Source organism: Alternaria hordeiaustralica (genome assembly GCF_023758085.1).
Source record: "Alternaria hordeiaustralica strain BMP 2776 chromosome Unknown scaffold_7, whole genome shotgun sequence".
In the NCBI taxonomy this organism is placed as follows: domain Eukaryota; kingdom Fungi; phylum Ascomycota; class Dothideomycetes; order Pleosporales; family Pleosporaceae; genus Alternaria; species Alternaria hordeiaustralica.
In genome coordinates this window covers 1,024,120-1,051,176 of record NW_026056779.1, presented here as the reverse complement: position 1 = coordinate 1,051,176, position 27,057 = coordinate 1,024,120, and the positions used below count along the sequence as shown (strand labels likewise).

The 27,057-nt window shown below is 52.8% G+C and overlaps 12 protein-coding genes across 12 annotated transcripts; 5 read left to right on the top strand and 7 right to left on the bottom strand.

Annotated features, from left to right (window-relative positions):
- Positions 1-53: 53 nt before the first annotated feature.
- On the bottom strand, positions 54-1,649 carry J4E84_004768 (uncharacterized protein; the record flags this gene model as incomplete). The annotated part of the gene is made up of 2 exons (XM_049387371.1): positions 54-488; positions 1,428-1,649. The coding sequence occupies 2 exons, from the start codon at positions 1,647-1,649 to the stop codon at positions 54-56; spliced, it is 657 nt and encodes a 218-aa protein (XP_049245144.1).
- Positions 1,650-4,081: 2,432 nt separating this feature from the next.
- J4E84_004767 (uncharacterized protein) lies at positions 4,082-4,874 on the top strand (the record flags this gene model as incomplete). Its single annotated transcript, XM_049387370.1, has 2 exons — positions 4,082-4,196; positions 4,252-4,874. 2 exons carry the CDS (start codon positions 4,082-4,084, stop codon positions 4,872-4,874), a joined length of 738 nt encoding a protein of 245 aa, XP_049245143.1.
- A 374-nt stretch (positions 4,875-5,248) lies between these two features.
- J4E84_004766 (uncharacterized protein) lies at positions 5,249-6,292 on the bottom strand (the record flags this gene model as incomplete). The annotated part of the gene is made up of 2 exons (XM_049387369.1): positions 5,249-5,781; positions 5,854-6,292. 2 exons carry the CDS (start codon positions 6,290-6,292, stop codon positions 5,249-5,251), a joined length of 972 nt encoding a protein of 323 aa, XP_049245142.1.
- Positions 6,293-7,612: 1,320 nt separating this feature from the next.
- On the bottom strand, positions 7,613-9,704 carry J4E84_004765 (uncharacterized protein; the record flags this gene model as incomplete). Its single annotated transcript, XM_049387368.1, has 2 exons — positions 7,613-9,473; positions 9,520-9,704. The coding sequence occupies 2 exons, from the start codon at positions 9,702-9,704 to the stop codon at positions 7,613-7,615; spliced, it is 2,046 nt and encodes a 681-aa protein (XP_049245141.1).
- Positions 9,705-13,185: 3,481 nt separating this feature from the next.
- On the top strand, positions 13,186-13,750 carry J4E84_004764 (uncharacterized protein; the record flags this gene model as incomplete). The annotated part of the gene is made up of 2 exons (XM_049387367.1): positions 13,186-13,408; positions 13,464-13,750. The coding sequence occupies 2 exons, from the start codon at positions 13,186-13,188 to the stop codon at positions 13,748-13,750; spliced, it is 510 nt and encodes a 169-aa protein (XP_049245140.1).
- Positions 13,751-14,297: 547 nt separating this feature from the next.
- On the bottom strand, positions 14,298-14,802 carry J4E84_004763 (uncharacterized protein; the record flags this gene model as incomplete). The annotated part of the gene is made up of 3 exons (XM_049387366.1): positions 14,298-14,443; positions 14,491-14,550; positions 14,640-14,802. The coding sequence occupies 3 exons, from the start codon at positions 14,800-14,802 to the stop codon at positions 14,298-14,300; spliced, it is 369 nt and encodes a 122-aa protein (XP_049245139.1).
- A 465-nt stretch (positions 14,803-15,267) lies between these two features.
- Positions 15,268-17,602, top strand: J4E84_004762 (uncharacterized protein; the record flags this gene model as incomplete). The annotated part of the gene is made up of 3 exons (XM_049387365.1): positions 15,268-15,746; positions 15,811-16,265; positions 16,311-17,602. The coding sequence occupies 3 exons, from the start codon at positions 15,268-15,270 to the stop codon at positions 17,600-17,602; spliced, it is 2,226 nt and encodes a 741-aa protein (XP_049245138.1).
- A 544-nt stretch (positions 17,603-18,146) lies between these two features.
- J4E84_004761 (uncharacterized protein) lies at positions 18,147-18,839 on the bottom strand (the record flags this gene model as incomplete). The annotated part of the gene is made up of 1 exon (XM_049387364.1): positions 18,147-18,839. One exon carries the CDS (start codon positions 18,837-18,839, stop codon positions 18,147-18,149), a length of 693 nt encoding a protein of 230 aa, XP_049245137.1.
- A 1,213-nt stretch (positions 18,840-20,052) lies between these two features.
- Positions 20,053-21,567, bottom strand: J4E84_004760 (uncharacterized protein; the record flags this gene model as incomplete). The annotated part of the gene is made up of 1 exon (XM_049387363.1): positions 20,053-21,567. One exon carries the CDS (start codon positions 21,565-21,567, stop codon positions 20,053-20,055), a length of 1,515 nt encoding a protein of 504 aa, XP_049245136.1.
- Positions 21,568-22,765: 1,198 nt separating this feature from the next.
- Positions 22,766-23,941, top strand: J4E84_004759 (uncharacterized protein; the record flags this gene model as incomplete). The annotated part of the gene is made up of 2 exons (XM_049387362.1): positions 22,766-23,066; positions 23,388-23,941. The coding sequence occupies 2 exons, from the start codon at positions 22,766-22,768 to the stop codon at positions 23,939-23,941; spliced, it is 855 nt and encodes a 284-aa protein (XP_049245135.1).
- Positions 23,942-24,477: 536 nt separating this feature from the next.
- On the bottom strand, positions 24,478-25,239 carry J4E84_004758 (uncharacterized protein; the record flags this gene model as incomplete). Its single annotated transcript, XM_049387361.1, has 4 exons — positions 24,478-24,759; positions 25,004-25,078; positions 25,135-25,182; positions 25,234-25,239. 4 exons carry the CDS (start codon positions 25,237-25,239, stop codon positions 24,478-24,480), a joined length of 411 nt encoding a protein of 136 aa, XP_049245134.1.
- A 487-nt stretch (positions 25,240-25,726) lies between these two features.
- On the top strand, positions 25,727-26,176 carry VTC1 (vacuolar transporter chaperone; the record flags this gene model as incomplete). The annotated part of the gene is made up of 2 exons (XM_049387360.1): positions 25,727-25,760; positions 25,815-26,176. 2 exons carry the CDS (start codon positions 25,727-25,729, stop codon positions 26,174-26,176), a joined length of 396 nt encoding a protein of 131 aa, XP_049245133.1.
- Positions 26,177-27,057: the final 881 nt, after the last annotated feature.

Genomic DNA, 27,057 nt, shown 5'->3' with positions numbered 1-27,057 from the left:
TTGAGACACTTGAACTTCGGGGGCGTTCGTTCGTTCTATGAATCCTTGCTCATCTAATCCAACTTCTTCTCGTCATACAATCTAATCACCCGTCCACCCTGCTCCGCCGCTTCCTCCCACGGTTCATCGCCACCTACTCCGATACTCTTGACGTTCAGCGTGATGAGACTAGAGCGGAAATCCGATCGTGCAGTTAGTCTAGGCGCCGTCTCTACGTTTTTGTAGCCCTCGGATGGCGTAACGAGCACTACTGTCTTATCCTCAAGTGTCTGCTCATCTATAATGACGAGTTCCGTGCCTACAATGCCCTGTTCAGTGCCGTCGAATTGCCACGCGAACTTGACTAGGTCGTTCAGTCCCCAGTTTAGGAACGGGTAGGAGAGGTTTTGTGATACTGGGGCGCGTGTGGGTGATGTGAGTTTGGTGATGTCGGTTATGTCGACGAGAATGGCTGGGCAGTATGGATCAGCATGCAGCTCGAGATTGTGCTAGATCCGTTTACCTATGTGAGTGCACTCCACCGCCTTCAGCTCGGGCGCTTCGAACGCCTCAGTGAAGAACTCGTTAAGAAGCTAAAGATAATGTTAGTTATCTGCATCTTTTCCGATATTGGATCGAGGTTCTAACATCGCGAGGTATCTTCGCCGTACAGAATATGGGGATGGTGTTGTCCAGTTGGTCGTTGTTCGCCATAGTGCGTGCTGCTACAGGTTTGGATTCACCTAAACTCGATCAGTTCCGACTTCGCTCTTCTGTCTGCCTGATCTATATCTTCGACGGTCGAAAAGCCATATTTGGGGATTTCGGAGAAGGAAAGTCGATGTGTGTTTGTATGCAGTGGACTATATTCGTTGCTATTGCTTACGGCTTTAGCCTAAAGTTGGACGATCGTGTACATAGCAAGTGATCATCGATTGCCGCGACAGTCAGGATGTTTTGTATAATCAAGGCGATCTGCATTTCCGTGACCTAATGAGTAACTGAACAGCATTCAGGCCGAACGCTATCGCTATCGGATCGTTACGAACAAGCCACTAGTTCTCACTTCAGACCACCTTGTCCTCATATCCAGCATCTTTCTGGCGTTAAACACCATACCAGAAACAACTCCAACTGCTTCGCATACGCCTAAAGCACCTGATAGAGATGTCCGTGACCAGCGTCAGGGTAGAGATGCAGTTGTGCGTTCTTGTAATTCTGCTGCACGCGTCTTCGCATTTGTTTAATCATGAACTTTTCATTGGTCGTCTGACATACTTCTCTGCACCGCCTCTATCTCAGACTATTTACCCAAAGAGGCTATCCTAAGAGTAGGGCTGAACGCGGACGCAAAGGTTACTCTTTCCAAACGCCCACTTCAGAGTGTCGGCGATTGCACGGTAGCTGTATCCCCAACAATTGTCGGCATCATCAATATGATAGACTACGAGAACATTCTTCAGTGATGGAAGAAAGCCGATGTACATGCGGTCTCCACCCAGATTCCTCAGAGTCTCGTAATTGTAGATATCCGCGAGATGGCACCATCGCTCCACCTCGTAACCGCGCATCTGAATCGAGTGGATTGAATTCCAACGCTCTGAGTTGAGGACGAAATTAAAATTCTTCAACTGTTTTAGAACAAAGGTGCTGACTTCGAACACGGCCATTGTGTGGAAAGTTGAAGATGTTTCATGGCGGAGCTGGCGGCAGGTAGACAATAGTGCTAGACTTCCTCGGTGATTATGAGGAAGAGCGTATGGACGCGGCGCTCTGATGCAGACTTGAGTGTTTGAGCACACGTAGCCGTAGACCTTGTTGCGGAGTTCGGCGGGGAGACGAAGTAGAGGTGAGTCGCGCTGGTTTTTGGTTGTCCTGGGAGATCAGTAAAGGAAGAATCCCGGGATTTGGTTTGCTTACTTGTCCTCAAAGATACCAGAATATCTCATGATTGTGGATTAATGTGGGAATGACGTGTTGGTCGGTACGTCTAAAGGTCAAGAAGTGTAGGACCTGGGTGGAGACGAGCAAACGGAGCTAGCGCAAAGGCAATCAGTCTCACTCTTACCCTTGACCCCGGTAACACAACTATAATATACGGAAAGGACCAACTGAAAGAACACCAACTGGAGAACTGTTGCAAAAATGAACAAAATGGCCTCTTTGAGAGTTTGCTCTGAGGATACTGCCATATCATGCGCGAATACTTAGGTGAGACAGAACGAGCCGTGAAAGTAAACATAACATGCGGTGATTCTCATGGCTATTTGCATTCCAGCCGCAATGTTACTACAGACTATCTTCTTCGAGCTATATCCATGCCAACTACCTAGGCAGCCGCATCTCTACCCTCAATAGGCTATGTATAAGCACTTCACCTGATTGTCCATGGCAGAAACACCCCGTATCCTCTTCTACCTGTTCCTTCCATTCCCTGTACCGACCACTATCGCGTCGCACGGCTGGCATCACGTGCCTTGCTACCTCTTCTTTCAGAGGATCAGTGAGTCTACTGATGACGTTATCCCTGGAGCACTTTAGGTGGACATATTCGATTTCGACTCGCAATCTTGCCATTGATGCAAGAGGTAGACTTCGGAGAAACGGCAGCGACGGCTTGCACTCGACATTGATATACCGATAGGGTGCCGGAACTCTGAGGTCCATCCTGATCTCGACTTGTCGCAGTGCTACCATGCGTGGGAAGAGCCTAGCCAGGGTTTTGTACTGCATGCTGTCAGTGCTGAACTGCAGAGTCATCAGCGAACCTTCTTCTTGATACACGCCCTCCATCTTCAGGTTCATTGCCGTTAGAAATCTCGCACGGGAGATTGTAGGATGCCTGCGTTTGCGATGCGTTTGCATGAGACCTTGGGCGTGCAGTACATCGTAGCGAGTATCCATGTCCATGTTGAAGCGAGCCAGATGGTAAAACTGCTCGGTAGCCTCCCGGTACATTTGCTTGCTCGTGCACATCCAAATTATCTGGCCTTTGTATGTATCTCGAATAAAACCCTTCTGGCCCTGGTATGTTACTCTGAGATGAGCTTTACCAACCATGAAAGCGTCGCATGAACTCCCAAGTGCGTGACGATAGATCTCATTTCTTATCTCACGCGGGAGAATATCAAAGAAAGGACAGCTTGTATCATGTGAGGGATTCGCATCGACCGAACAGTTCTTGGTGACGTGTCTGCTTGGTAGAGTGGGTTTGGTCCTTAAACGGCAATTAGCGTTCCCGTCGCTAGATGCGTCGCTCAGCATACTCAGGGTGTCGTCTAGATGGTTCAGATTAGCGATGCATCTTAGCTCTCGTGTGCTCGGCAAGCGTTGGAGTTCCAGAGGCATGTTGTGCTTCGAGGTGGTTGAGGAGGTGGGATGTTTCTACGCAAGAAGCGTGGATTAGGGCTGGAGAAACTGAAGGGAGATAGGCGGGTCGCGTTACGTAGGAGCAGCAACAGATATTCTTTTGTGAAGATAAGTAAAATCCAAAAGATGGGGATGGAGAAGATAAAGCTCTCAACAGGACAAGAGATTAGACCAATTTATAGTTCAGCTTCTGTGCGAAGCCCCAGGCTGCAGTCCCAAAAATCGCTGGTAGTTTTTGCAATTGCTGTTGCTGTATGGGACGCGATATCTGGATCAATCAGGCGCCAGCTAGGCCTCGTCGGAAGCACGTGAGACCGCATTTCGTTGGTGGAGAAGATCTCGAGAGGTAGCAAAAGGTTGAGCCGCCTATACTGGATGGGAAATTGCTCAAGCCGAAGATTCTTATAATGTAGGTAGAGAATTAAAGACATTACTATCATGGTTGCAAAGTCGAGTAATACAGTCAAAGATGATGCATGCAGGTCCAGCGCGCTAATCCCAGGGTCCAGGTCCAGATCTCCCCCACAAACGTCGTCATCCGTTCCGCCGACCCAAACAGTCCAACAACCCGGTTGCCTTGCCGCACGCGCGCAGGTAGCCACGAAAGGCCACCTTTCAATCACCCGGCCTCTATTAACACATAATCCCGTCTGACCGTTCCCTCCACAACATACAGTCAACCCCTCGAATCCTTCAAATCTCGTACCAACTCGCGCGAAAGACACAGAAAAAGATGGAGAAGCTCAAGGAAGCCGAGACAGTGGCAGCGCAACGCTTGCGCAAGACGTTCAAGTACCCGTCAGAATCCGACGATGAAGATACCGTAGAAGCGGGCATGGACGAACAAGGTACCCTTCGCTCTCCTCCATGCCCAATCCCCGCCGTGCTGACAGAACTACACAGACCGCGCAGCCCTCCTCCAAACCCTCAGCACACACGACACATCTACGACGCACACATATACGCTCTTCCTCCTCGCACTACCCTTACTCCCCACGCTCCTTTACATCCCGCGGCTTTTCGCCATATCCACTCTCCCGACCAGTCTAGTCTCTATCGCGAGTCTGCTAGCAACAGCGTATACGTTATATTTCCTGCCGTTACCGCCGACGCAGATGGAGCCAATCGATGGTGTGGACGTCACACCCTCAACACTCCAACAACCATCGAAAGGGAAGGGGCAGGCTAAGAAACCTCTGGGTGGATATGGAATTTACAACAAGACACCGTCATGGGAACAACCGACTGAGAAGAGTGTCAGGCGGCCTGTACCGTACATCTCGGAAGAGGCAGCGGATAAGATAGCGGATTCTATTGTGCCAATCAACAGGGCCGTGTGTGGGCTATTGGCGTTGTATGAGGTCTGGCAAGGGCGTGGCTGGGGTGAAGGGCTTATGGTGGGAGGAGGCTTCTTGCCGGGCGTGATATGCATGATCATCCTGTGGGCGAGGACGGAGTTGAGAATCATCGACATGGATACGTTGGAAAAAATGAACAAGGGTGCTGCACAGGGGAAAGCAAATTGAACACAGATATGCTGCGAGTTTTGGAGTTAGGTCACGGGACGGTCATGATTAAGATACCCATCCAGGAATGCATGATCAGTCTTCTAGTTGTAATAACGATATCATTAGGTTGTATGTATGGGTGAAGGAATATGTCCGTGATCAATGTCATGTCGTGTCGAATGCAAAAGTCCAACGCTGCGCTGTACTGTGCCGAACTGTACCAAAGATGCCAAACCAACGCCGCGCTCGCTGAAAGTTACAGATTCCAAATTTCTCTTTTTGCGTAGCCAGCACTAGGCGTGTCATGGGCTAGCTTCTAGGACTTCAATGTCCGAGTCGATGTCTATGCGTGTGATGTGCTCGAAGAGGTTTGAAGTTGATGGAAGAGGTTCCTAACCACGCTTCCAGAACTGGTACTTCTTCTTTTGTGGCTTCTCGTTCGCTTCGCCGGCGACCATGTCGGTGTCCCTGATGCCGCCTACCTCTGTGCCGGCAGCGTCCATGTGGTACGCCTTCTCGTTTCCTCTCTTCTTGCCCTTCTTGACATCTCTCCTTGAGGCGCAGCAGCAGCAAAGTCCCATCTGTACAAGCCAGGCAAATATGGCGAAAGCACTTGCCACCCACATGAAGGCGAAGAGGGTGGTGCCTATCTCTGCCGATATGTTTAGCTCAGCCACACCACCGATAGTGTTGCGGAAAATGATGAACATGACGGTTGCGATGACAGAGGCGACCGTTACGAAGAGGGCGTTGAGGAAGGCGAGGATTGCGACGACTAGGGTGAGCCAGCGCGTGTAGATGGAGATGGGCATGACGAAGATGAGGACGAAAGACAAGACTGTTGCGGTCAGGAAGAGACCGAACATCCAGTTGGAGACGAGATGGATAAGGTCGAGAATGTCGTTGATGTCGGCGGGAAGGTTGACTGTAGACATGCATGTTAGTTACTCTGTTTCCAATGCACGATATCTAAGAATCGGGACGTGAAGCAACTTACTCGAAGCCCCGGAAAGAAGCTCATTACGCAGGATTTGCACAGGGTTGAACCAGTATAGCGTCTTTGGCTCACTGCAGAAAGTGACGCCCTCACCCGCGTATCCCTCGCAGAAACCCCATAGCCCAACTTGATAGAAATCATGCAGTCCGAGCGTTTGCGCGATAGTGTTGATAAGAGCGAAATTCGGTACGCTGGCAGGCACGATGTGGCTCAGGTCGAGGCGAATGAAGTACCAATCCTTAATAACGGCCTTGTTGCGTACACCAGAGATGTTGACAAGGATCAGGAAGATGAGTGTGATGAAGAGGAAGAAGGATGTGATGAGCGCCCATATCTTGCGCGTGCGAGTTGCGCGCTTGATTTGTTCTTTGCTGAGGTCTGGGGCGGTTTGCGTGACGGCGGTGTCGTCCGACTTGCGGCGGCGCGAGAAGATGCCCATGATGGACGATTCGGGGATTTCCAGGCGTTGACAGGGAGAAGAAGCAAGGCGTGCTGCAGCGGAGGATTGTGAGAGAAGAAAGTGAACAAGCAATGACCGGGTCTCAGACGAACGACGTAGAGAGCGAAGATCCGAAACGTTTCGTCGATTGAATGTCCAGGCCAAGAATGCCTTGAATCCGGGGCAACGCAATCTCCTACGCGCGTGCAGCAGCAGCAGTCGTGTATTTTATGGAGCCTGGTCGAAGATCGCGAGCTATGACGTACAGGACCCCTAACAGCAAAACTAGACACCGCAAGAAGGCGCTGGCGACGCGGCGCCCTTCTCACCAACGACACTCATCGGCACTAGGCCACGCGCCTAAGACACCAGAGGGCAAATCATTGCGCGCGACTGAAGCACCGGCGTGGCGCACGTTTGCTATGAGCAAGGTCTGGCCGGTACGCGCGTGCGTGGCTGGTCATGACGTCGCGCTGGGCACTGTTTACTGGTGATCTTTGGGGGTGGAGTTGGCTACTGTGTGGCTGTGCATGCTCTACTATGGTGTGGATAAAATGGAGGACAATGTATGTAAGAGTGAGATTTTCGCGGGTAATAGAGGAGCGGCGTCGATGATCTACATACGTGGATAATTCTCTCGATGATGGCGCAGGCGGATGCGGAAGGATGCGAAATTGCGCTAGGCTTCGGATCTGCGTGGCCAGACAGCAGAGGGGGCATCGCGAATCCACACTATTGCATGGCTCGACGTTGAGGCTCCTTACTAGACAAACTCGTGTTCGGGCGGCTAGCATCACTAGTTACGTCTGATGCACAACATCACGCGTGGCCAGTACGATGCACTTGAAGTAATGTTTTTTCTTTCCATTCCTCTATGTGCTCTGCTAGATGTTCCACAATCACTCAAGCCTCCACGGTCTCCAAACCACCAAGCTGCCCTCCACATCTCAACTTCGCCATGTCGCAGCAACGCAGAAGAATAAAAATTAGACATTGGTAAACGCCAGCCCATCGCTAAACCGCCCTAGAAACGAGTAATCTGCCGGTCATTCGTTGCACAACCGCGATGGAGAAAAATAGGAAAGCGTACTAGACGGACCGTCTGTACAGGTTGTTGCTGTGATGTGAAGATGGAGAGTAGCCAACGCGCGCTGTGTCTATGCCACGATACCAAGGAAATCATCAAGGCCGCTAAAAAGCAGTGTACAGAGAACGAGTTGACATAATGAGCTTTTAATGTTCGGTCGAGTGTGCGGAAAGCTCAGCCAGCGAGCAGGATGTCTGTCGTCAAAGATGTGTGCTGAGGAAGTCGCGACTAGTTTAGGCGCCCTCTACCATGTTCATCCTGGGTTTTAATTGCACCATGAAGTCATCCTTGGTACCCAGAACGTCCCTTGGTATCCTGCTGACACGGTTGGCTCCGCTGCGAACAGCAAATCGGCCAACTGCCGAGATGCCAGAGTGATTTGATCGGATTGAGCCAGCATCTGAGGCACCGCCACCGGCAGGGTCACGTATACGAGCAGGTGGTGCGAAATCGAGCGCAGTGAAGGTACCCGACTTGCGCATCAAGTAGGGACTGGGTAGCGCTGGCAGTTCGTCGTAGGATCCGACGAGGGGTGTGTGTGGTCGTACGGCCGGGCTGTATGGCCTGGGAGTTCCAAGAGGGCTGTCAGGTCGTACGCCGTTTTGCCTCTCGCGGAACGAGACTGGCGGTGCAAAGTCGGCGGCGTCGAAAACCATGGAGCTCTCGGTAAGCTTAGCGGGTGTTGGGAGAGAGGACAAAGCGGATGGAGGAGGCAGCGGCTTCTTCATTGGCGGAGGCAAGCGTCCGCTCATTGAAGACATGCCACGCGGAGGTGGATATTGTGAGGAAGCCATGGAGCCGTTTGACATGTGCGGGCCACGAGGACCAGTGGCAGTGTTGCTTCGGAACCGGGGAGGAGCACGCGGGGGAGGAGTCATGGCACGACGAGTGATGGGCTCAGCGAACGGAGCGTTCGGCTGAGCGACAACGAAGGCACCGGTGCGAGGGTCAAAGACAGTGCCGTCTTGGTACTCCGAGCCGTAGTCTTCAACGTAATCGGTGTATTGATGGCCGCCAGCAGGCTCAGGCTTCGAGTCGTCGAAGTATTCCTTGTAGAAAGATCGGATACGGTTGGCGCGCTCCTCGGGGTTCTCCTGAGGGTCATCGGAAGGCATGGGACGGAGGCTCATGGACAGACGGTTAGAGCTGGGGGCGAAATCGTCGACTCCAAGACCAACGTTCTGGGGACCAGTCGAGTAGCGAGGCTTAGGTGCAACAATCTTGGGTCCCTCGCTTTCCTTGGGAGACGGCGGTGTGATTTGGAAACCATCGCCGTAGCTCGAAGTGCTGATGATGCTGTGCGTGTTGGTGTTCTCTAACACAACAGCTTGGGACTTAACGCGTGGCAATGTGGGGATGTCGTTGGTGGTCTGGACGGGTGACTTGCTGACTTGCTTCTCGGTGACACCAGGCTCAGGAATGGAGATGGTGGGAACATCGGTGGGCTTGAAGGCGGCGTATTGGGTGGTGGGCTCATCTGAAGGCGAGGTGGCTGACGGAGGCGAGATGGGAGACGACTTTTCTTCAAACCGTGGGTTTAAAGGACTGAGAGGAATACCCGCCTCAGGGAACTTGCTGTCTGGGGATCGCGAACTGTCAGGGGACAGAGACTCGCCGCGAATGGGGTGCGAGGTCGACATCCTCTGTGCATTCTGAAGAAGGCCAGCCTGAAGACCTTCCTTCCTTGTTCCTGCGCTTGAAGTGGTGTACATAGATCTGGCGTCGTTTCCATAGGGGCCGCGGCTTGCGCTGCGGATGCTCTGGTCGTCCTTCAGATAGGCTACGGGGCCGTAGGGGTCGTGAGGATCGTGCTGCGAACGCGATAACGAGTGGAACGACTCCCGAGAGCCATGCAGGCCGACGGGCAGAATGTACGGGCTTCCAGTCTCGATCGAGAGACCTCGGTCGTGGCCTCCAGGGATTTCCTTCTCTGACACGCTCATCTCAGGACCTCCCTTCTTTCCGGCCTTGGCGACACCCTCCATGCCCCAGTCGTGAGACTTGTACTTGTCTTTGGAGTCTTCCTCTGCGAGCTTCCTCTTGTTCCTGCGATGTAAAAAGAATAGCACGATCGTTACACCGACGACAGGTACACTACATGCCGTTAGCGCATTCAAAGCTGAACAGACAGCCAACTCACATGATAGCCAGTGCAATAGCAATGGTTGGTACTTGGGTTGGCTTGGTGCAGCCAGGATCGCTGTCGTTGGTACATGTTGCGCTGGCGCGGGCCACCAGTACACGTGAGGCTCGTTCAGCTAGTTGGATCGTCTGGCTTGCACTGCTGGGAGAGCCAACGTGGATGTCGCGGTGCACATGGTGCATGTGTTGGTGATGTGAGTGCGGCATGGCTCTAAGACCGATGTCGCATGTGAGGTCGCAATCGATAGAGCTAGTAATGGGTCCGGGGAAGCTCGTCCTTGGTATTGTCGACGTGACGCTACGATGCAGGTATTAACAACGTGAAGTCGTAACTCAGTCGTGACAGCTAGCTGGCAGAATAGTATATGCGAAACTCGTTCCGGGGTAGTCGAGGAGTGAGCGGACGGCAATAGCCAAGGTGACAGCAACACAAGCAAACAAACTTCGGCCCAAAAAAGAATGACTGGGGTAAGATACGATAGAGCTGCGAAGGGTGCTGGTGGTGGTTGCAAAAAGAGCGACAGGCCCACGGAGAGGTGAGTTGAAGGAAAGAAGACGGATGGGCGCGAAGGGTAGATGAGGCGCCGCACAGGAGCCTGATCTCCGGTTCTGGCTGACAGGCCTCCTGATTGGGCGGCTGTCTCAAGCCTTGCACGGGTCAGGCCTGTTACGCCGAAGCAGAGAGTGAAGGGCCCGCGTTCGTCCCTAGGCGCAGCCACACGTTTGACCTTGAGCCGGGCCGCTGATTGCATTCACGCCCTCACCCACCGCCCGCTGCGTCCCGACGTCTTCACTGCTATCGTGTCTCTCTGCACGCAATCGATAGAGCTATCGTCGTATTTTCCCAGCTGCACATCCACCCGTCAGCTGCACCCGAAACCCCTACTGGCCTGCAGCTTCAGGAGGCAGCTAGGCCGCACCGTTTATTTTGGATCGCGCCCGTGCGGCCCCGCTAGCCGCAATGGGCGTCGCTACTGCAGGAACCCTTTCGTGAACTTCCGTCATTCGTCGGTTCTTCTTCAACAACAGATTGTCGACCAGGGCTCCCGTTGTGAGCTCCAGGCCATACGACCGCTCAGAAGCGCCCTGGGCCCCTGAACCATACTATGTACACGCGAACGCCCGTATCTCCACGCTGCAGTATCGTACTACGTTCCCCGAAGCACAACAGCTCAGCGATCTTTTTTCGCTGCATAGCCACTCTCGTCCTCTGGTCGCCCAGGACCCGCAAAAACACAATCCTCCCCCTTTCCGAAGCTGTGGAGCTCAAACTGGTCCAGAACAAACCCGCTCCACGCTGTCTTCATTTCCCGATCCCGCAGCGGCCGAGCGTTGGTTGTGCACGACCTGCGACGGCCTTGCGTTCTGCATGCAGGCTCCCCCGAGCCCGCTTCCGCTTAACAACCGTCATTTATCGAGATTGTGCCCTTCACCCGTCATATTTGTTCTGCTCCCCTTTTGACATGTGAAACTCATCGCAGCTTTGTGAAACTCATAGGCATTGAATGCGCAGAATGGGGTTGCAGTCGTGCATCGCTTTTTGTACGAAGACTGTTGAGGCACGAAGGAACAGCCAAATCTGCCTCACCGCCACGAGCCTCGCCCTACAAGACCCCTTCATCACTAGGGAGATTACCCGTCTTTCGCCATCGGAATCGCCATCAAAATCGGCTTCTGGTGTTTGATGAGCGCATGGTTACCGGCATAATGTCTAGGCCTTTGCTACAGCCTCGCGTGTACGGCTTTGTTGTCGGGAGATTACTCCATGTGATGTCATGTTGGACGACAGTGCACTTGAGTAATTCATCGTTAACTTTCAGTTTTGAGTCTACTTGTTAGTGAAAGGGTATATCCTCGTCGCGCACGCACGCATCGAGAACGACTCTTTGCGAATCTTGAATCATGGATCGATCGACAGTGGTGTGAACTGTACCTCTAAGCGCCAGAAAGTGGGTTGTACGACAAGTGTCACATCTTAGACTTCGTGGCGGGCGACCTTCACCTTTCCATGCGTTTTGGGATCTACGTATTCCTGGTGGAATATCTCGTTGCTTGTTTTCCGACTTTTGGGCATATGGACGATCAACAACTACTGTCGTTGGGAGTTCCATGCCCATTGCGGTTCGAAACAAACGGACGTACACCGGCACCTCGAAATGCAATCAGTGCCGGTGGGCCAGCTTCCAGTAATCCTCAAAACGCGATGTCATGGGATCTTCTGCAGACTAAGGTAGACAGAGGTCGGGTTTACACAATCCCAATGGATCTGGGGATACCAGGTTCATTTTTTATTCGATTGATTCGGCCGTATGTCTTCTGAGATCCATGCAAGTATTGATTCAATGAAAGACGTTTGCCTGTGAAAGAAGCCTTCGATCGCTTCGATAACCACGCGCTTGCAAAGATCCGAATCGGGAGGCGTGAGCTTATATGGTACGGAATGATTGGAATGCCAGAGAATAACTTTTGCACGCATTAATGACGGGCTGGTTTGAGAGCCAAGATTTCATTATTCCCGACGGTGTAGATGTTTATGTTGTCACGCCGTTCTTGATTTAATGAGTAGAAGTCGGTGGCGTTGGTATTGAGTGCTTCGAAGGGGATATATCGGCTTCATACGCTGCCGGACATTCTCTTCTTTGTCGAAACTTTGATTGGGTCATATCGTAGGCGCCCATGTTCGGCAGAAGTCCAGCGGGGACTGTGATCGATTGTATAGCGTCTGCGTAGAAGTTGTGAGATGCCTGGAAATTGAGCCAATGTCCGCTGGATATTGGGAGCGACTCTGTTTGAAGATATAGCGAAAGCCAATTCGGTTGCATCCGGGTTTCTAGTATGTCATGACTGTAACACCTTAGCATGTATCCTCGAGCTGATGTTATGCATGCTTTGGTGATGCAATAGCTTTGTGATGTTGATTACACGGGCAAACTCCGTCTCGCGAAGTGCAACGCAATTACTTCCTGCTCATCCGTACACGGCTAAGATCGTGTTCGCAGAACCTTTAAAGCCGTCAGAAGGAGCTCCAACGTAACAACTGATCTGTGCAGGCTCGTGGATGTGGTATACACAACTGCCGGATGTTCGAAAGAGGTGGGCTTCCTCGCGAGTCAAACCGCATGCTCTTGCTAGCACCAACGATGATGTCCGCGGACGGGTAGTGGAGGGTCCCTCATGACGAAAAAGAAAATATAGCACAGCGAGCCGTGCAGCAGTATATATGCAGCGTGACCTGGGTCACGCCGCACGACGTGGGCTTGCAAGTATGCGGCCACACAGCATTAGCGATGGAAGCCGACAGAAGCGATCGTGGGGACAGAACGTGGCTGGCCAGGAGCGGGTTTCACCGAGGAAGTACCGATTGACTATGACGCATTGGCCATTCTCCTCTCACGAGACAAATCACCATCGAACAACGAAGACGTACATGCAACACGACATTGACCTGTTACCGACTCGCTGCTCACCCCTCACACCCTCTTGCTACTTTCTTTGATTACATTCACCACCACTCCGCCCAAGCTCTGACGTTGGATCTCGATAAGGGCCCATCCCCAGCCCTGCAGCTCGCGATTCCCTTTGGTCCCTGCGCTGCGTAGCTACGCCCCACTGCCACCCCAACTTCTTAAGGGTCCGATCTCCCTACACAAGCCGCACCAGCAACATGTCGCACTTCACCAATATGGCCGCCCCGCACACGCTATCTCCCAGGAGTGCCACACCAAGCTCTGGGAGCCGAACGATGGAGGTTCGACCTCAGCCCGTATTGCGTCTGTCAGCACCTTCCGGTGTGCTTCGTCTGCGCGCAGAGCCATCAGAACGCCGACACATTCAATGGGCCGAAGACGTGGTCGACAACGAAGGCATGGGCAAGAAATCTTCCAAAGGTACGGTGATCTGCTTCGCGCGATGCTGTTATGGCAGGGGCTAACAAATCTGAAGTTTGCTGCATCTACCACAAACCCCGCGCCGCTGACGAGTCTTCTGACGACGACTCCTCAGACTCATCGTCAGACTCAGATTCCGACTCCGAGCCCGACAACAGCACGGCAAGGCCTGCTGGGCGGATGGGTGGAGCGCGCGGCAGACGGCCACATCAACATGCTCACGACGATTGTGAGGACGTCCACGATCACGGCGAGGGCTCTAGTACCCCGCAAAAGCACAAGCGCCAACGGAGGAAGCCAAGCCCAAATGCCTACGAGAAGATGCCGAAGCAGAAGAAGTAAGCTGCGCTCTAGCTGGTAAATTTCCGGTGCCCACTGGGGGTTGGTCAGTACGACTTGAAAACGATTTTCATTGCTTGGAGTTACGGGTGTCCATGAGGCACATCATGGTTTGGACTGCGTCATTGCATAGCGCTGGGAAAGGACTTGGATAGTCCGCAAAACGTCGCCTTTTGTGGCTGGACGTGAGACATTAGATGCAACTGAGCATTATCTTGTAGCATTAGAATTGCACATGCGAGGCTGAGAGCCTCAATTCCTACTAAACGCCTTCTCATCCTCCTTGTCTCTGGTTGGTACAATCTTCACCGTTCTTCCATGTACACGCTGTTCTGCAGGTGTGAAACCAATCGCAGAAGACGTTGGGCCCCGCTGCATGTATCTCTCATGGCAAGACGTCTTTACTCGCTATGTCCTGCGGATCAAAGTACGAAGACATGCGCGTTCAGCCGATCACGCGTCGATTATCGCCCTTGTCGTCCGCCCTTACTCGTAGAGTTTCCAGCAGCGCGAAAACTCAATCAGGTGTTAACCCACGTGTCAGGACCGCTCAGTCCTCTGCAGTAGCTGCATTCGCCTGTTCTATCACCGCAGGAGCGTGTTGTGTAGGAATGCGGACAAGCGTCTGGGGCAGTGGTGGCCCATCTTCTGCCTTCTTTTCCGTCTCATCCTCGTCTTTCGGTTTCGGAAGTTTTGCTTTTTCGGATTAGTGCTTGCGGGATTTGTGAGAATGGAGAACATACTTGACGCCATGTTTATAGCTCTTAGCACATTATGCCAGTTTGATAGCACTGCGGCGACCGCTGATCAACCGCAATATTAGTATGATGTTCCTATTGTGCCGGCTGGAGGATCTGTAGATCCAGCTTTCTGCGTGCAACGCCTGACATACCTTCTGTTCCATCTGACAATGTCGATAGCTTGTCAGCGAGCATCTGCATCTGGTCTGCAAGCCCTCCGCTTAGCGCTTGCAGGTCCTTCAAGTTGGCTAATTCGGCTTTCTTTTCTGCAATGCGCGCAAGCAACACAGGGGATTGTTGCTGAGACCCGCCCATGGACTGGTTGCGGAGATGTGAGGGAAGAGGCCGTGTGAAGTTCGACATATTTCTCGATCGATCGACTGTAGTTGACGTAGTCAGGTTTGTGGTTGACGAAGTCGAGATCGGAAATAGTTGGCAGGTGGTTTTGCTTGTGTAGATGCGTCAACAGGAGGGAAGCCTGGCCTGGATGAGCACCTGAAAACTGATATGTTGAGTTTATCCGTTTTTTCGTCTTGTGAGATGCGTATGCTATCACCATATCAAATGCTGCGCTGCTGCATTGGTGAACGCGTTGGTGCCCCTCTCGTCACGTGGACGCGCTCTTGGCGCTAACCCGTCTGAACTTAGCTTTGTTGCTATGTAAACATGCAATGACGAACACAGAAGGAACACCTACCGACGCCCTAGAGTAGCAACGCCACGACAACTGCGCGACCGTCTACAACACTATAATTAATCTCGACATACCTATCTGCGCATATGGCGCGTCTCAACGAGCCGCCGATTGCACCCCAGCCGTCGGCGGAATCCATCGAAGCCCTCAAACGACGCTTTTTGAGGCAAAACCGCGAACTCGCAAAGACGAATTCGATCCAATCTATCCGCATCCGCAGCCTCGAAACCGACTGCTCGCGACTTCTTGCCGAGAATTTGGCATTGCGCGAGCAAGTCTTGAATCTCCATAACACGATTGAGTCGCGTCCGGTACTCGACCAATTTGATGTTGTCAAAACACAGCTTGAAGCCAAGCTATCAGAGCTCAGCAGCCTGGTAGCTGGCCTATCGCAAACAAGAAGTGGGAGTGGGAAAGACAGAGGAAGACGGAAAAGCCAGATGACTGCGAAGAGGAAGAGCGGAGAAGAGCGGCAATGGAGGAGTGGACTGGGTCTACAGGAGGTTGAGAACGCCATGCTGCCTACTATCACGGAAGACAAGTACTATCCTCGCAGGACAATGGGGTACGTCTGGATCGCGTTCCAAGCAGCGACACGTACAGACGCGCATGAAGCTAACTTCTTGTAGTGCGGACGAGCTTCAGCAGACCTTAGAAGACCCAGACAGTCAATCCCCAGACATTGGCCCTCCGCCAGTTGCCCGATTCGAAGACGAAGACCCCATCGGTTTCGACCCCAGCCCCGCGATAGAAGAACAGCGAGAAGAAGCTGCAGACGACGGTGAACCTGCACTATCGGTGAACCTCGAGACGCGTAAGAAGCGACGCGAGAGCGGGCCCAAGCTCAACATACGTCGTGTATCTCTCTTCGAATCACCGGAAGAGTCTGAAGAGCCAGTCGCGAAGCCTCTGCGCACTGGGGCCAAGCGGAAGTTCAGCGTTCAAGAGGATGAGGAAGTGAACCAAGCCAAGAGTGATGCTTTCAGGTTCAGCCGCCGGAATGCCCCAGGTGCTTCGGACGTGGAGGCGTCAAATGATGACTCTAGACCTTCTGCACTAGAACGCCCTCCCGTCCTTTCAGCTAGTAAGTACCCCCAAAGCAATAATGTGTACAAATCTGACTTGGTAGAACCCGTCAATACCGATCCAGTCTTGTCGCCAAAGAAGCAACGTTCTTCAGGTCAAGACAAACCAGATAAGCCAGACAAGCCAGCACCTAAGGCTCGCAGCCGCCCTCGATTGAATATCACGCGCAACACGACGTCAGAACTCCCGCTTCTCCCAATGCCTGAACCTGTGCCTACTGCTGAGATTGTGCTTGACTCTCTACCCCCGAAAACACCCGCCGTGGAAGAGACCTTCTCTCCACCATCTACAGAGCCGTCGACACAACGACCAGACAACAAGGATACACCACCACCAGGGGATCTCAACTCAGTAGATCAGACCGGTCAAGCCGGACGACCGGGTAGACGAGCCCGTCCCCAAGTCAGTTACAAAGAGCCCAGTCTCAATGTGAAGATGCGGCGTCCAGACGCCAAGCTGGTCGACGCGGTGATCGATCGCAGGGCCAGTGTAGATACTCAGAATGTACCTTCTACATTGGTCAAACGGGACGCCGATGGCGAAATCGCGTGGAAGCCGGTATCGGCAGTCACTCAACCGAGGGGTGAGGAAGAAGCTGAAGCTGGAAGCCCGTTGAGACAGAAGCTTGACCGGAACCAAGATTCCAAAGCATCGCCCGCGTCAATGGCTGAGCCAGAAGAACGATCAACGACCTCGAAAGCCATATCCGCGCTCATTACCGAGACTAGCACTGCTAAGAGAAGAGTGGCTACTTCAACTGCAGGACCAGTGTCGGAGCCTCTCACCGCCAAATCTGCAGATCTTGCCCTCTCAAGCAAAGATACGATAGCTGTGAGACAAGCACCACCAGAGAAGGACACTTTGGCTGTATTCGACTTCACGGACTCGTCGCCTGCTGACACTGGGTCCAACCCACGTGCCCGCGTCAACGAACTTGCCAAAACAGCGAGAAGCGCACGGCGACACTCCGCTATGCCTACATCTTCCTCGTCATCGGTGTCGGACGAGCGCAGAGCTGAAAGGGAGAAGACTGAGGGCGCGCTCCCTTCTTTGCATAAGCGCACTGGCAGCGGAAATGTGAAAAGTAGTAGTAGTACGAGCTTAGCGAGAAGCAACAGTACTAATGGTATTGCTAGGAGTACGTCGAGTGCTCGAACGACAGTAAAAGACAAGAAGCCTCCCACTGTAGGAAGCTTACCAGCCAATGTCAGCACGAACGACCTCGGGACGAAGGTCGATGGTGTGGAGGACGCAAAAGTACGGGATAGAGAGAGGGAGACGAGCACGCTGAGAGCCGAACGCGCCGCTAGTCGACGGAAAAGTATGATGCTTTAGGGATAAGTGCAGAGTGCAATGTAGACATGGAGGCGTTTTTCTGGTGTATTGGCGTTCTGGGGGGCATGACATGAGCCCTTTCTCCATAGCGGCGGCGTTTCTTTGCGAATGATACCTGATCTCACGAGATCGTCCCTGGTTTAGTGTAATCGGATCGCCTTATGATTATTATGAAGTCTGATGTAATGTTGCATTCTACAAATCTTTACCTTGTTGTTCTTGATGGCATGGTCTTTACACATTTGTGATTCACAATGTTGCCTCTTCAAAGAGATTCCTCATGGGTCGTTCTTGTGTGAGTATGCATCATCGACTGCGTATGAGGTTACCCTCACCGCTGAAGTTAGTGGGGACATGGCCATGGAAGAGCCCTCATGTTAGCAAATTACACGCTGACAAGACGGGATGATCCTGGTGATGTAAGTGATTGTATTGGTGTACGATATATGTGTCCTCCTCCAAACACACCTCTTGACCTCCCTCGACATGACGAAACGAGTGTCCAGTCCCTTTGCTCGAAGCAGTCTCTCTCTGAGTGCCACATCTAACGGTTCCTGTCCTCGTACCAATCCTTGCTACCATTGTTGCTGAAGACCCTCTTGAAGCCCTTTGAAACAGCGTCAGTGACGCTAAAGTCGTTGAAGAGCCACTGGTTGCTGTGTCGGCCATAGTACTTGAACTCCTTGGCTTCCTCGCTCTTCGCACTCCTGCCGCTACCAACGCTGCTTTGGGTGTTCCTGCGGCTGCGCTTGTGAACGCGCGGCTTGCTGAACTCGCCTGGCGCGACGCCGACACTTTCAGCGTGCGTCTTGGAGCTGGGCTCAGCATGCATGACGCGGAGACCAGAGTACTGCGAGTACTGAGAGTCATTGGTGCCCGTTGTGGACGTTGTTGCTGACTTGGTGAAACGGGGCATGATGCCGCTGTCAATAGAGGTGGATCGGGGACGTCGCTGGGACAGAACTGAATCGGAGGCGGTATCTCCATTGGTTTTGGTGGTGGAGTTGTTGTTGTTGGATTTGTTCTCGAACGAGGCAAGCCTTGAAGTCAAGTCTTGTGCGTCGATGCGTTGGTTGTTGTAGTCAGTCATCGGCAGGATGGTCGGGGACTGAGTGGTAAAGGTGATGACGTTGGGATCTTGGTTGATAGTGGAGTGTGTTTGATAGTCTCGAATCTTGTCTGACTTTGATGTTGAGGCTATTGGTTTGGAACTGATGCTCGTAGGTGGTGTTCCCATCGATTGTGGCAGTGTATGCTAGGGGTATCACTCGAGTATATATGCTTTCTCTCAGAGCACGCCAAGACTACGTCCTTCACCTCAAAATGCAGTCAAGACTTATTCCCGCTCCCAAGCCTCTTGGGTGGAGTCACGGGCTCGACGTAGGGGAAGTCGGCTCGGCACAAACGTCTATCTTGGCCCAACCATAAGCTTCATCCAACGCTAATAACCCACTTTATCCTGCAGTGTTCTCAGTCTCGTTCGGTTAAACGCTATCCTACGCCAAATACGAGAACACATGACCTCTAACCCTTGCGCGTAACGGTCAGCCTTACGGCTGTATCGGCACGCAAAGAGACCGTGCTCTAGCCACAGCAAGCCACACCCAATCCCCGGTTCAGTAGCAACACATTATGCAAGGCCGCGAATGCATGCTCCTGCAGCATGACATCGTTTTTACTAGCCACGGCTGGGCGAGACTCCGATCTTTCCGGCTAGCCACTTAGAGATCTAGCTGTGGCTTTCAAGCTGTGGCTCGTGAAGAATTCAACTAGTTTCGGCCTTGCGGCCTGGAGAGTTGAGCCGCAAGAGTCGGTCAAGCCACACGACGTTGAAGGGCCCTCAAAGTGGACACTAGCTGGATTGAAATGCTCAATGAGTTCGTCAGGAATTGAATACGTTGCCGGTGTTCCGCGCCGTAGCCAAAAAGAAGCTGTCGTCTTCGATGACAGATGTCATCGACGAATGTCGATAACTGCAAGGACTGAGCGCTGATGTACCTAGAGCGCAAGAATCAACTTCTAATAAGAAGCCCCGAAAAGTTGAGCACTTCTCGAGTCGCCAACGATGTGCTATCCGCAGTCAATATCAGGTTCGGACGCGCGTCAGGATGCATGGAGGATGACGTGCAGAAGGAGACAAGGAAAGAGCTTGCAGCTAAAGCTACTTTGTGGACTTGGAAGGACCATGAGGCACTAAAGAATTTTGAGCATAGAAAAACAAGAGTAGAAGCTGCATCTGACGGGAAATGGGTTCGCGTGCAAGCCGAAACGCAGCTTCAGTCCGTCCAAGGTTGGAAGTTTAACGTTCGAAGCTAAGCTTTTTCTACAGAAGCACAATATCATAACTTGTATCGTAGTGTAAGAACAACGCCATACGCCGCATCATCGTAATGGGTATATGGATATCAGAAACACCTGCCAGCGCCGCGCATTGTAATTCAAGCACCAGTTCATACACCTGGGACACCTCCCTTGCTCCGAATGCGCCCGTCCTTGACCGAACCTATTGTGACACCTGCTTCGCCAGTCATCCAACCTGGCATCTTCTCACCATCTACAATGCCCTCTTCAACCAATTGTCTGATGCCAGCGAAAACATGCGTTCCTTGAAAAGTGACTCGCACATTTGGTACCCAGCCTTCTTCACCTCGTATTTCCTCAATATCTTCCGCGGTTCTGTCGAGAAGGGAAGGACGACCACGTCGTCCCTGGTGGGAACTTTGGGCATCGAGGTTCGATGTGTCACCGTCTACTTGCGTCGCAGTGCTGCCTTTGACGGGAGACGGAAATGGGTCATCAATGCGAACTTCGACTCGTTCAAGGCCTTGGCCATCGTCGGGCTGCGCCGAGCTACCGAACCGGCCAGCAGCTATCTCTTTTCTACGTTTGGCCTCTGAAGACTCTTTGCCGTCCAGTGGTCGCTTAGGTCTGCCTGGCCCAGTCTTGGGTCCACCGGCGGCACTGCCTTTTTCGCCTGCACTCTTCTCTTGTCCGTCGCCTTTTTGTGTGGTAATGAAATCTAGTGCATTCTGGCTGAAACTATGATCCTGAAAGATGCTCCAACCACCTGCTGCTGCATTGCTCTTGCCGGGACCGCGGTACGTGAGCAGCGCATCGAGTGACTTGGTAGTAAAGTTTGTGCTTGTCAATTGGTAACGCGCAGAAGGTCTCGAGAAGGCTTTCGGTATTGCTTGTTGCACGATGTCCCTCAGATGCCGCCCCTCATCTCCGACGACCTGGCCGGTGAGCGTTGCTAGAGACGAATATACAAAAGGCGAGCCATTTGGCCAGACGAAGAATACGGCTTTCGCACTGTCCGTGCTACTGGACTCTACGGTCAGCGATGCCTCGTTGCTGTAGGGCGAATCGTGTATGAAGACGCGTAGGATGGTCATGGGCGATGTTTTTATGCGTGTCATCAGGTAATGCGCCTTCATCAGTGGCGTCAATTCTCTTGCGAGATTGGACATGAAGGTTTGCGCCTGAAAGCGTGGGAGGTGGTCTGAATCGTTCGTGACTTCCATGTCCGTTACTGGCGATCGCGCATTCGGTATTTTGGTAAGACGCTTGGCTGTCCAGCGCAAGGCATTTGGATGGTCGAGGAGGTACTGGATCTCGGCCGTTGCCAGCTGGTACATAGATATGCCGTGTCGCCAGTCTCCCTCGAGTATGCGGTCGAGCACCTCCCTCCTGCCACCTTTGCGCGCGGCAAGCTGCTTGTACGTCTCCTGGAGCACCTCATAGCTTTGCGCCGGCTCGTATATCTCCTCCTCATCCTCGTCCTGTATCCGATCGCCGAGGAGATATGGCTTGCAGAAGTCGCGGTTCTTCTTGCTGAGCCATTGCAGCGCGAGCGATACGAGGGACTGGCGGGAGAGCTTGGTGAAGGTTCGCTGGACTTCGCGGTGGTTTACGGGCAGCCGGTGGGAGTGGGGGATGTTCTTGTAGTCGGGGGCGGTAGCCATCACGTCGATGCGCTTTTGGTCTACATGGAGGGGTTGCTGGGCGTTGTTGATCGGACGATGTTATCGATAGTGGAGTCGCGACGCGTCGAGGAGGAACGTGGAACACCACGTGACATGGCCTCCCCACCTGGGCACCTGGCCATCGCACTCAGCCTTGGAGGTACCACGTAGCGACAGACATGTGCTCTCAAGCCACGAATCGCCCCGAAGCGCTTGGATTTGAACACTTTCGATCTGGTGTCTTTGACTTTGGTCCTTGTGTGGCTAGGCATAATGATAGTTCCCCTTCCTAGGTAGACTCCAGACCTACCTAGGTACTGTGGTGCTGGTCCGTCATAGATGACCATATAGTATTACCAACATTGATATACGTGAAGCTGTCCCCAACGAGCCTGCAATATCAATCCAAGACTGCATCTCGCTGACAGCCATACGCACTCCTGCGGTCGCATACACCTGTACTATGGCTAGGAACATTTTACCTTATTCGCAAGACTCGAGTGAGGATTGATTACTTGTTTCTTGCCGAAGATAGCATGTAAATGCCGCATGGAAAGTGCCGTCTTCCAAATCTGGGATCCACCTAGATCGCCGGTCCAGTCTCGGACAAAGACGCTCAAACACGATTGGCTGTCGGCAATTTGAACGTCTTGATTACAAACAGTCAGTGTTCAGCTGTCGTAAGAAGGAGTACTGTGTGCTGACGGTGAGAGCGGTCATGAGAGACTCATCGCTTCATCAACGTTCAGCGTTCTCGGTCCAAGCAGTTACTCACAACTGCCTTTACATTCAAGATCTCGAAGTTGAACGCAACTCGTTTGCAAGTCCAACCGCACGTGGGGTGAGGCTCGGCGTAAATGCGGCCTGGGGTTTACGGTCGCTAATACCAAGTAGTCAGCTACCGCGGGGCTCCCATTGATCGAGAACGCCCTTCGCACTTTGACGTTCATCCACGTCACGACACCCGCACACATCCCTCTTGCTTTTTGTACTCTCTCCAACGGCTCGCGCAAGAGAACGTGTACACCAATTCAGCGAACTACCAGACAACGCCGCAGCAAAATTCACTCTCGCAATACCCGCTTCTGCCACGCAAGCGCGATCGGATCGGACCCGGCAGAGAGCCGACTCCCACTTTCTTAATAGCATATTACCAGCGACTGGACTCCATCCTCGTCCGGATAGCAAGCAAACGCCCATGTCCGCCTACAAAGGGCAGCGAGGGCCCAACGTGTCCCAGTACATCGCGAACCTCAACCAGCTGTCGCCACAGCAGGATCTGCTCGCTGAGCCAGCGCCCGCTGAGGATTTCTCCGACTTCCTGAACGGCGACTTCTTCGACGCGGACGGCGCTCGCAACGCCAGCGTCGACTTTGCTTCTACCAGTGACTTTGGCCTCGGTTTTGAAGCCGAGCAAACACAGCCGTTGAAGACGGACGGAGAGTTTCCGCGCAACCCGAGCACTAGCGTCGACGCGACCATGGACTTCAATCTGAATGGTAAGCATTCTCCCGTTCTTACAGCCGCCCTTTTATCCTGTCGATTGGGTTATTGCCAGTCGAGTCTCGTCCTTGTCAGGCATCGTACTCTTCGTCCAATTACGCGAACGAGAGGCGCATGCACACCCCGCCTTGTGTGCAGTATGCATCGTCACCCCACACCCTATGTGCTAGCCACTCACCACATGGGATGCTGATGCAGCTAAACATCCTTGCAAGCACGTAGTTGGTTGTTGCGCTGAGCAGAAACACCACACACTCACATCATCATCCGACTATCGTAGCCTTGAACATCCATGGCTGACTTTGATACACTCATAGGCGACTTTCCGTTCACCGACTTCAACAACTTCGGTACGGCTCCAGCCTTTGACCCATCTATGCCACTGGCGCACGCTCAGCCTGCCCACTACCCGCTCGCACCCAACTACGCTTCGCCTGCCTCGTCACTATCCCCTGCCGCACAAGGCTACGACCAGGCTTCGAAGAAGCGCAAGCTCGACAATGCCGCTCCCGTCATCCCGCAATCACTCGACGAGAACGCCCGCGTAGCCGCCGAGGAGGACAAGCGTCGCCGTAACACTGCTGCGAGCGCTCGCTTCCGCATCAAGAAGAAGCAGCGTGAGCAGGCTCTCGAGCAATCTCAGAAGGAGGCCCAGGAGAAGGTCGCCAAGCTAGAGGCTACCATTCAGCAACTGCAGACAGAGAACGCATGGCTAAAGGGCCTCATCACTGAAAAGAACGGCGGCAAGAGCACTACAGACGAGCTCCGGGCGCTTATCAGCAAGCGGGAGCAAGCCGTAAACGGACGGAGTAGCACTACGCACACAGATGGCGTAGGCACCCAGGCCGAGAGCCAAAAGGCAGAGGTCTAAAAGCTGTTCTTCGTTCTTGACCTTCTTTCTCTGTACCCTGTTGCTTACTTGACGTGGTCATTCTTTACTTTCGCGTACTGAGCGTATACTCCGCCACACTACTTCCATGGTTGTAGGCCGAGACGGGATATGCAGTGGAATCAGTAATAGTATGCCATGATGTCCATGTAGACGAGCCCACGAGTAAATAGTCGATACCATATTCAACACATACAATACAATTTCAACTATCATCGCGGCAAAAGACATGACGTGAAGAAGTAGTAGGTATCAATTTCGCCATATGAACTCGAAGAAGCGCAAGACTATGCACACTGAGGTTTCAACGCCATACCCATGAGAAGAAGAACATCGATCTCGAAGCAAAACCCATCCCAAGCTCACCTCGCACCCTTGAGCAAGCCATTCACATAGCTCTCGCTCGCCCCCACCTTCGCATACTGGGTCTTGGCTTTTTCTATCTTGATTGATCGTCTGTACGGGAGATGCGATCGCTCCCATACGGGAGCATCATCGCCCTGGGCGCTATAACCCTTCTAGATAGCGATCCAGGTAATGGTAATGACGATGTCCATGCCCTTCTTCTCGGCAGCCTCCCACTTGTAGCTGTATGTGCCATCCTTCTCGTTGTTCCAGAAGGCGCCGACTGCGCTGTGCATGCCGCGGCGGCCGTGCTTCTCAGGCTCTGCGGGAGAGCCAATGTGTTGGATTACCGTGCTGTTGGCGATGTACTTGTAGGCGGGTTGCGCGGGAGTTTCAGGGGTGGAGGTCTCGGATGCAGGTGTGGTCTTGCTGATGAGAGTCTTCAGGATGGATTGCTGGTGTGGATGTTAGCAGAGGATCTAGATGAGGTGAGGTCGCGTGCGTGGCTGCGACACCGATCTGCGCAGCCATTCGCTGGCGCCTTCTGCTGTCAACGACAGAGCCTTGGGGCACTCGCAGGTGTGCGAAGCCGCCTGAAGTTGGCTTCTTCTTCCCTGGAGACCGGACGCCAACTTTTGACGGGGCTAGTGGCGCATATGGTTGCGCAAGCTAGCGCAGGGAAATATAATTGAGACTTACGATGATCTCGCTGTTCCACTCTCCAACCTTGGTGTGGTCATATGATTCTGCGGAACCGATGGCTTGCTCGCAGGCCTGAATGCCATTGTTAGCTCATGCACCTTCATCCCGAGACATATAGGGTGATATACCTGTTGGGCAATTTGCTCCAGCTCGGAGGTGGGAAGCGGTGACGCGGACTGTCCTCTGTCAGTATACTTTCCATGCTGTAGGCCGGTGAAGATACGTACTGCCATAGCGATGATTGTTCTGTGTAGGGACTATTGATGTAGGGACTGGTTGACTTTTAAAGTATGTCGATGCCTAGGACGGTGATGCTGTGCAGTGAACAGTGTGAATGTCGTGTTTACTCCCAGGATCAGTGTTTGGCCACAGCTAGCGTCGGCGGCCGGAGTTGGACGTGGCACAGAGGGACCGGGCCATCCCCGCATGCAGCCTCACAGCCAATGAGCGTCGCCTATGCAACGCTGTCACGTGGGCGTCATGATAGGCCGACGCAAGTCGCGAGTGCATGGGTTCCCATCGCGACCCGCAACATCGAGCTTTGACGGCACAGTGCAGCAGACTTCTTCTCGACAACTCTCTCCTGCCACCACTCTCTTCGTCTGAAGCTGCACCAAGCATTGGATTCACCGGCGCCCGTCAATTGCCCATTCTACCTTGTCAGGAACACCATCGCAAAGCTCGCGTCGCAACTTCAGTGGGGCTGCTATCACCATCGTCATGTCTACCCAACCGCTTCTCCAGACTGCCCCGGGTACGTCGCGTCCTCCTGCCCTCCGCAAATGCGCTTACTAACCCTCTTCTCTAGGCAAGCGCATCGCTCTCCCTACGCGCGTCGAGCCCAAAGTCTTTTTCGCAAACGAGCGCACCTTCCTTTCATGGCTCAACTTCACCGTCATCCTCGGCGGCCTCGCGATTGGCCTACTCAACTTCGGCGACAAGATTGGCAAGATTTCCGCCGGCCTCTTCACCCTCGTTGCCATGATGGCCATGATCTACGCCCTCTTCACCTTCCACTGGCGCGCAAGGAGCATAAGACTTAGGGGCCAGGGCGGCTTCGACGACAGGCTGGGTCCCACCATTTTGACCATTGCCCTGTTTGCCGCCGTCATTGTCAACTTCGTGCTGAGATTGACAATGGGTAATGAGCAACATCATGGCAAGAACTAGAGGAAGTGGCACAATGGGTGGATGCACCGTGGGCGCATTGGGTGGTATTCATTCTACGTTTCTATGAAGCGCGAATGAGTATGCACAGTTCAAGAAGAAGGAGAGAGTGTGCAGAAAGAGGATGAGAACGGGCAGTCAAAAATCACATGGGCAACGAGAACCGACGAAGAGCGCATCGTTGGAGCGGTGGAAACGGCGTTTATTCTTGCGAGTGAACACGGTTATGTTATTTAAGAGTATTGTACAACCACGTAATGTCATGGACGTCGAAGTGAGGCGTTTATCATGTTTGCATAGGCTATTCGACCAAATTCATACTTGAACAGGTACTAACTATACAAACTATATTAGCAGAGCAGAGAAATTGCAAGTCGGGTGCACCTCTCGGATGAACCATACTGACTGTAGGGATAGTCCTTGAGACAGAATGGCGACTTGCTGACATCTGATATAAATGGTTTAGATACAAGTGAATTTAGGTCAGAACGTGGAAACCCCCTGAACGAAGGGCGGTATTATAAGGATGTATCTCTGTGATTGATCTCAACCGAGTACCATGTTGAAAGAGCTGATACTGCCACAATAGCTTAGGTGCGTTCAAAGACCCAAGTTTACTCAAAATTAATCCAACTGCGGTGGTACTTGCTGAAGATGTGGATCTGTAGAGCCATCAAACATCGCTGAAATTCGACGTTCATCTCCCTACCAGATGAACCTCTGTAAGTTGCCAGGCTCGCTAGCCCACGTAAACGTGCGGAATAGGAACGTGTATGAGACTGCTACGTTAATAGCGAGCAGCCAGACAGTCTCCAGGATCAGTCTGATATCGTATACGTTTCTCGAGTTCGTGGTTCGACCACACGGCACATAAAGCCGCCAGA